This window comes from Polistes canadensis, unplaced genomic scaffold (genome assembly GCF_001313835.1).
Source record: "Polistes canadensis isolate GaletaPanama2010 unplaced genomic scaffold, ASM131383v1 scaffold_68, whole genome shotgun sequence".
NCBI classification, from domain to species: domain Eukaryota; kingdom Metazoa; phylum Arthropoda; class Insecta; order Hymenoptera; family Vespidae; genus Polistes; species Polistes canadensis.
Window position 1 is genome coordinate 291,053 of NW_014569615.1, and position 8,823 is coordinate 299,875.

The 8,823-nt window shown below is 29.2% G+C and overlaps 1 protein-coding gene across 3 annotated transcripts in view; it reads right to left on the reverse strand.

The window, feature by feature from the left end:
- Positions 1 to 43: 43 nt before the first annotated feature.
- The window catches only part of LOC106786213 (glutamate receptor 1), a 209,026-nt gene continuing 200,246 nt past the window's right edge, over positions 44 to 8,823 (reverse strand). For 2 of the 3 annotated variants that reach the window (XM_014747355.1, XM_014747353.1), the window contains 4 exons: positions 8,431 to 8,675; positions 6,890 to 7,136; positions 6,637 to 6,711; positions 44 to 3,585 (listed from right to left, as the gene is read on the reverse strand). In XM_014747355.1, the coding sequence (XP_014602841.1) occupies positions 3,511 to 3,585; positions 6,637 to 6,711; positions 6,890 to 7,136; positions 8,431 to 8,675 (642 nt within the window). In that variant the 3' untranslated portion in view covers positions 44 to 3,510. Of the gene's footprint in view, positions 3,586 to 5,302; positions 5,358 to 6,636; positions 6,712 to 6,889; positions 7,137 to 8,430; positions 8,676 to 8,823 lie in introns of all 3 variants that reach the window. The other variant, XM_014747354.1, reaches the window with a different exon arrangement.

Consider the following 8,823-nt stretch of genomic DNA (forward strand, 5'->3'; position numbering starts at 1 on the left):
TTTTTTTTTTTTTTTTTTTTTTTTTTTTTTTTTTTTTTTGTTCTTTTTTTTTTTTTTTTCATTTAAATCGATGATAGATAACAATGAGTCGTTAATAAGAAAAGTCTGACGATATGATTAGTTAGATCGCAACGCATGAAACTGGGATCAATTATCTTGATAATTCTCCATTCATCATCATCATCATCATCATTATTATTATTATTAATCTTTTGATCATTCTTTCTTCTTCATTTTTGTCTCGAACGTTGATTGATAGATTTAATGTAACATAATTTTAAAAGGGAAGATCATTGCGAACGTTTCTCTCATGTATTATTAATGAGAATGTTTAATTAATTAGTTTGTTTGTTAGTTTGCTCGTTTCTCTTTTTGTTTTTTTTTGTTTTTGTTTTCCCTTGATTCCTTCATTTGTATAAACAACGACGATATTATTTACATATGAAAAAACGGTAACGATACTTTGTCGGATCGTTCGAATGAATATTTTCGCTTTTTTTTTTTTTTTTTTTTTAGCGAACAACTTTCGATATTTTTCAGTTACACATATTCAGGTTCTCCTGCTGAATTTATCGTTTCGATATTATTTTTTACGTCGTCCGATTTCGTTCGCTTCGAAAAATATTTTCGTATCGCGAATGTAGGATACGAAAAAAAAAGTCGCTATGAATCAATTAGAATTATTTTCCAAAGATGTGTGTGTGATCAATTATTCGTATCGAAAAAGAAACATTTTTATAAATTAAAAATCATTTTTCAAGTGACGCGCTTCCATTGTATACAATTATAATTTTTCATTAGAATTTTTGTCAAAAGATTTAATGCATTTAAAAAAAAAAGAAATAATCGTGTTGCTCGTATCATTTTTCAATTATTTAAATTTCATTCATGTGTGTATAACACATCGGATGCGTCTCTCTCATTTCACGTTAAATAATTTATTAAAATGTTTCTCGCGAGATACAATAAATATTATTTTAGATAATTATTGAGATAAAAGTATAGCAAACGCGAAATGTATTCGAGACGACGTAAATTATCGTTAACTTTGGCACCAAAAATTTTGGAACCAGTAATCTCAATTTTTTTCGAACCAAATCACCGAGATAAGATTATTTTAAGCTTATTTAATCGGATTTTCGGATCGATTCGAGTGATATTGTTTAATAAAAGATCGATATAGGTACTCGCATAACGCCCTTTTATACGATCAACCTAAACTCATTCATACGATTCGTAAAACATTCGATTCATACACACGACGTTTCTTTTATATTTATTTTATTCTCACACTCACACATACATACATACATACGTACATACGCAAAAATTCATACAATTCGCGCACGTTCATATATTTATATATTTATATTTATATATATATATATATATAATATATTACCTTTAATAAACGTCTATAGGTACATATATATATATATATATATATATTTATATGTAATTGTATAGACTATTACATTCGCAACACACACGCTCGACGTGATTATACAGTTTTGTTTAGTGAAAAAATTTTCGTGGATCAAACAGGTTTTTACGCGATTTCATTTCAAGCTCTCACTTCATAAAATATTTTGCACCGGTATATAATGAAGTATAATATAATTTAATTCGCAATAAGAATAACTAGCAATAATAATAATAATAATAATAATAATAGTAATAGTTATTATTCGTGTCACACGATCAGAGACACTTCGTCTTCTCATTCCTACATTTCTTATTTTCAATTTGTTTTTCTTCATTTCTTTCTTTTTCCATCTTGTGTGTTGTTTGTTTGTTTTTTATTATTATTATTATTTCTTTTGGCACGTGACAATTACTCAAAATTCTTCCTCTTTTCATTTTTTCTTTTCTTATCCCCCGTTTCTTTTTTTCTATTTTTTTATATTCTTTGCTGCGAGTATCGATACGCGTATATTCGATGTAAGTGTGTGTCTCTACACGTATATCGAATAATTATTATAATATTTATATGTATTTATTATACACAGTTAACACACCACTCACTTATTTTTATTTTCTTCATACTTTGATTTCTTTTCTCTTTCTTTCTCTCTCTCTTTCTTTTTCTCCTATATTCTCCGTTTTATTTATTTGTATCTCGTTTAAATGTGAGAAATGGCAGTTTTAATGTGACGAGTATTATTTTTTATTTAATTATTTTTTTTCTTTTTTTTTTACTGGTTTGCACATGCACCCACCCCAGGACCATCGTTTTACTATGGAATTGAACGATTTCATTTCGAGTTTCTTTCATTATTTCATTCTTTCTTGCTTGCTTGTTTGCTTTCTTTCTTTCTTTCTTATTTCATTGGTTTTTCTTGACCTTTTTTTTTTTTTTGATTCTCTCCTATTTGATTCTCATACAATTATTTACAATTTACAAACGCGTTCTCGTCCGAAGACACGGGAGAACATATCGACATTTCCGAACTTGAATTTAATTTTCTATATATATCTTTCTTATGACATATTAATGATATTAATTTTATGATTAGAGCAGATGCCCGTGTACGTTAGATAAATCGTTAGAAAATTTTGGCAGTGTTATGTTATGCGTAAATCCCCATAAAGCATTGTCTTTTGTTATAACGACACACATTAAATTATCGTAAACGTATTTAATCGTATTAACGATCAATTTGATTCGACGAAAATAGAATAATAAGATTAAAACAAATATGTTTAAGTGATTTCACATATCGATACATTAATAATTCGAATTCTATTAAGAAAATAACTCTTACGTATTCAGAAACGTAATAAATTATATTAAGAATCTAATTAGAGATTCGATTTAAATGTCGAATAAAAAAGTGTGAGTCAGTTGATTTCACACACGTCACAATACATGAATAATTTAATTCAAGATTGAGAAAATAACTGTTACATAGTCAGAAACGTAATAAATTATATTAACAATCAATTTGATTCGATTTAATGTCGATAAAAACGTAATTCATTATAACAAAACAAAAAACATGTGTGATGATATTATGAATGATTAAAAAAAACATATACAAAAGTCTGCTTTATGGGATAAAAATGAATATTCGTTTGTTAATATTATAAAATGTTGTATATACGGCGAGTTAAAAACTAATACAAAAAAAAAAATGTCAAATTAAATGATCGTTCGGAAATTCGATATATTATTTTAGTTGTTTAATCGTTAAGGTGCTAAGCATATTGTTTATTCGATTAGTTGTTTAATTATTCAGGTGACGTACTCGGGTTTGCCGTCTCGCATTGTCCAATGCCTTGGTGAGACAGGAGTCCAAGGTACCGCGACGTCTAACGTCGCGACGCTAGACGTCCTTCGTGGAAACCTTGAAAAAACCTTCTTAGGGCTCTTAGGTGGTGAATCCGCGAAGGTTACGCTCCTTCTCGGTGGTCTTCTAGGTGGCGGTGGTGGTGGAGCCATCAATGGTGGTGGTGGTGGTGTCGGCAATGAAATAGCTGGCGACTCACCTGCCGAGCTGTCCGAGTAGCTTACACCTGAGTATGCGTATTGCTGTGCACCTGGTCGCCCTCGGTAGTCCCAATCGCGTTTGCTGGGGCGTAGTACTGAAAATTTATTCGTTAATACCATTCCTATAGAATTTATTTTACACATTTTTTTTTTCTCTCCTTTTTTGGTTTCTTTCTTATTTTTATATTTTTCTTTTTTTCTCTCTCATCCGTGGGAAGTAATTTTTTATAAGAATTCTTATCACAGAGAAAAACAATGTATAAGAATTTAATTATTAATATTCTTGTCCAAAAAATATATTAATATATAAGTCTCAAAGGGAATTATAGACGGTTAATAAATCTGATGAACAATTTATGTTGAATTAGTTGATTTCACACGTAATTTCACACATATTTTGAACATATGATTACGTGTGATAAGATAAGGTGTTTTAGGATCAAATTGTATTGTAATATGTTAAGTTTTATTGAAATGTATGACTCTGTAAAAAAGATAATATGTATTGACACGTGAACTATAAATGATCAAGTTGCTTATGAAGTCCCCAGTAAGGGACGAAACGTACAACTAGTTCAAAATAAATTGTTCATCAGATTTATTAACCGTCTATAATTCCCTTTGAGACTTATATATTAATGTATAAGAATTTTTTAAAAATTGATTTATATCATCAAATTTCTTATTCGTTTGATTTGTTTTACTTCTCACGGACGAGTCACGTTATTTTGTTCTTTTTTTTTTTAAATCGTAGATTTAAATAAATGTCATCGTATTTTCAAATAACTCGTATGAATTATTCTCGTTAGTCGTGAAACCTTGAAATTAATTAATTCGTCGTGTTAATAGGATCAAACTAATTTCGTGTTGTATCTTTAATCATTTTTTTTTCTTTTCTTTTCTATTCTAATATATTATGTATATATTTATATATATATATATGTTTTTTTTTTTTTTTTTTTTTTTGTTTCTTTCCACATTTTCCTTTTTTTTTTTTATATATCTACGAAGCTTACAAATTGTATTTAAAAGCGACATGCGATGCGTCATAATAATGTTCCACTCGTTGACGCGCTAAAGAGCTTGCTCGAAGCCATGCGAATTATGCGCAAATAAGCTGCTCAACTTATCGATCTTCGTCTACGAGGAAAGATTGAATATAAGGATAATATGATGTATGTGTGTGATTATATATATTAAAGCTTTTTAGAAATTAATAAATCGTCTTATTTTAAATCGAGTCATCAGTATATACACTAATATTACAATGGAACAATAGGTGGAAGGTTTAGGATCGTATTGAACTGGTCAGAAAAAAAAAAGAAAAACAAGAGAGAGATAGAAAGAGAGAGATAGAAAGAAAAAGTAAACAAAATTCCCGATATCATTTTCATCCAAATATTTGTATCGAATAATATATCCACAAAATAATTCATATTATTTTACGAAATTAATTAGCACATTGAGTTTTGGGTTATTCGTAATCGATGGGTGAGAACATGTAAAGCATTAAAATAAAAACAAAATAAAAATAAGAATAAGAAGAAGAAGAAAATAAAAAAGAAACTTATATCTATATATATTTTATGATTCGGCCAATAAATTAGTGCGATCTTTTGCATTAGAATAGTAAAAAATCGCACGCATTTATTCGGTTAATTTAGAAATGAAATCAAATGAAAGATGAAAAAGAAAAGAAATGGAAAATAAAAGAAAAGATGTTAGACAGATAAGATAGATAGAAAGATAAGATAGAAGACAGAGAAAGAGACAAGAAAAAAGGGATAAAAATGAACGGGCTAAAGTACTCACATATGGTCCCGGGAAAGGCGCATGCATCCTCCGTCTAACTCTGGAGTCCGTACCACTAGAGACAAAAACAAAAGTAGAACGAAATGCGCAAACGAGCAATAATTAATAAATACGCCTCCTCTGCAATCGTCGGATGAGAGAAGAGACAGAGATAAATAAAGAAATTTCAAAAAAAAATTAAAAAAAAAAAAAATAAAAAAAAATGATATATGAGCGCAACACATCCAGCCAGCCGCACATCGCACGCACCGAAATATCTATTTTATGCATAATGTATACACGTACGCTAATAGTAATAATAATAATAATAAGTGAGATAAATATATATATGTATAAGTGTATATATATGTATATATATATATTTATATATTCATATATACAGTATGCAATAGTTTATAAAGGGTCTTCTCGTTCCACCATCATCATCATCATCATCATCATCATCATCATCATCATTGATTTCGACGTTGTACATTTTCGTCGAACTGACCATCATCAAGGTGTCCATTGAGACACCAACAAAAATATATATATAACGGATATACTCGTTAGGGTCCGACCAAACGAGTGTGTGTTAACGTTTATACGCTGCTAACTGCATGCCAAGCGTACTCTATGTGTATCTAACTCGTATTTCTATATGTATAGGTTATAAATCTTATTATATTCTATGAAAATATATCGTTTATCTTCAGTCAACGATCACTAATTAAAATTTTTGGTATTTACAATGATTTATATATATATATATATATATAGGTTATAATGTTTCAAATTTCATTGAAAATAATTCAGGAAAAGTTAACTATTATATTGTAGAGATTAAACATTGGTATAAAGCATTAATAAAAAGTATACTTTTCCCAAATCTGATTTTTTCCTATTAAATAAAAATTCTCCCGACTAGCAATATTAATCATAAACTTTATTTAGTGACTTATTAAACTGAATATATATGATTATTTCTATAATATTAATTAATATATAGGGTTGTAACTATACATATATAAATACTAGCGTGTAACGAATAGGACACTTCTGTCAAGGTTCCATCCTCCTTTATAAGACTTTGAAGTGTTTTTAATCGAGAGACGAAAGAAACTGCTTCATCTGGAATAATAATCTAATTGATTTTCGAAAAAGAAAAAAAAAAAAAAAAAAGAAAGAATAAAATGAATTATACGTTTATAAGATATTTATTTTGTTTGTATTTGTTAGAGATCATGAGTTTCTTTCTTCCCTCTTTTGGAATTGATTTCTACCGATCGTGTGTGTGTATGTGTATTATTGTTTTGGTATGGGTGTGTGTTGAACGAGCTAGGATACCGACTCACCCGGCCATTGTCGAAATCTCGACCACCACCGATCGTCAATCTTGCTTTTGCTTTCATTGCATCCGACAGTGGTATCTAAAAAAAAAAATAAAATAAAAGAAGAGAAAAGATAAAAAGAAAAAAAAAGAAGAAAAGGAATGAAAAAAGAAAAAACAGAGGTCCAATTAATTTCACATATTTTTTTTTCAAATGAAAAAAAATATGATAATATTATTATTATATATATTATTCAAATGAAATGATACGATAATACCTTAGCTCTGGTTGCTTCTGTGTGAGATTTGTAACAAAATTCGAGTAGGGCAACTGCCAATGCAAGAAGAAGTCCACCTATCAGAATGTAAAAGATTCCGGCAACGTTACTCAATGATAATTCGTTTCTAGATGCGTCCTGTTTATCACCATGCCTGCATTCCGTTCTATCGTACCACCATCGATTCATCAATTTAGTTAATTCTCCGCTTTCTTTCAACGACAATACGGCCAGGTTGATCGAATCTCTGCGAAATAAAAGATACGAGATCAAACGAAAGAACATCATTTTTTATTTTACGTAGGTGAAAAAAAAAAAAAAAAAAAAAAAGATAAAAAATAAAATTAATAATTTTAGCTTTAATATATTATATTAATTGTTATATATAATAAATAATATCATCTGACTTTTTGTTGTATCTAATGATCGTTCTTAACTAAAAATATATAAAAGACCCTTCAAAGTGCTAGACTTTGTATTTATGGGAAAAGCTCGCTCATGGTAATGAAATCCGATTTCAAGATAAATCTGATTAACGGATAGAAAGAGGCCGAGGAGGAAGAGGAAGAGGAAAATTGGAATGAAAAAGCGTTACGAATAGATAGCTCGTTTCCTTCAAACAGACAACCCCTGATGGTTTTAGGTAAATCAAATTCAACCGAGTTAACAGACAAAAATCAAATCTGTATCGATCCGAATGATTCGATAAAGATCGGACAAAAAAGTAGGAGGATTTAATTTTCTTTCTTTTCTTTTTTTTTTTTTTAATCAGGATCAATCGACGAGTTAAATATATAAAGAAGAAGAAGAAGAAGAAGAAAAAGAATTTTTTTGTAGAAAGTAAATAGAATAAAAAAGAATGATAGATATATGTGTTCGATATTGCATAACGATCTAAGAATCTTTAGAAAAAGTTCGTTCGGAGTTTTACGTTTAAACGAAGAATGAGTAGAAATGTATGGATGATGATGGTAATGGTGATGGTGATGGTGGTGGTAGTTGTGAAGGATATACGATAAAAGGAAGTGAAGTGCGCTTCCATGTTAAGAACGTTCCCTAAAGGTAATGATATGGAAAGAAGAAGTATGCACCACGTTTTTCTATGCTAATTGAGCGTAATGACGCGCGGCTCATCCTATCCTCTCTCCCCCTTAAATCTCCCCTGCCCCCTTTCCCGCCCACACACCCACCTACTACCGACTTTTTCGAGAATACCAAAAAAAAAAAGAAAAGAATGTCCCAACCAACAGGAAAGATACCTACTTGCTTTCTTTCTCGAAGACGATAAAAACTTTCTTAATTGATTTCTTTAATAATATTTCATCAAAATTAAAATAAAAATTCATTAAAGTGTAATATTAAATCGTATTTGTATTTTATATTATCTTAGAGAAATTTCTTTATTAATATTTCGTTGAAAGTAAAATAAAAATTCATTAAAGTATAATATTTAATCGTATTTGTATTTTGTATTATTTTAGAAAAACGAGGTATTCTTATTATTTCGAAAATTAATAATATACAGACAATGGTTATCTTACCTCAAAGGTGAACCAAGTGGAGTTGCAACACCAAAACCCTTCGCGTCAAGATTTCGTCCAACTTTCATCGTATCACAGGGTAATCTTTCGTTGATGTATTCGTTTTTAGGACTCTCTATCAAAAGTGCATATTTTCCTTTGCTAGTTCTGACCTTTCTTATTCCTTCATCGTAAGTCTTTACGAATACGTGTTTACGTGAATTCATAAACTCCCACATTTTGCTGTAGAGACTTATCTGAGATTTCTACGAAGAGTAGATATAATTGTTTATTAACAAATATTATATATATGTATGTATATTGTTATAATTATATCTTTATAGTGTAGTTTCATTTAAGAAATTGCATAAAAAATTTAGGTAGAAAAAAGAATGTACTTTAATTTAATGTAAA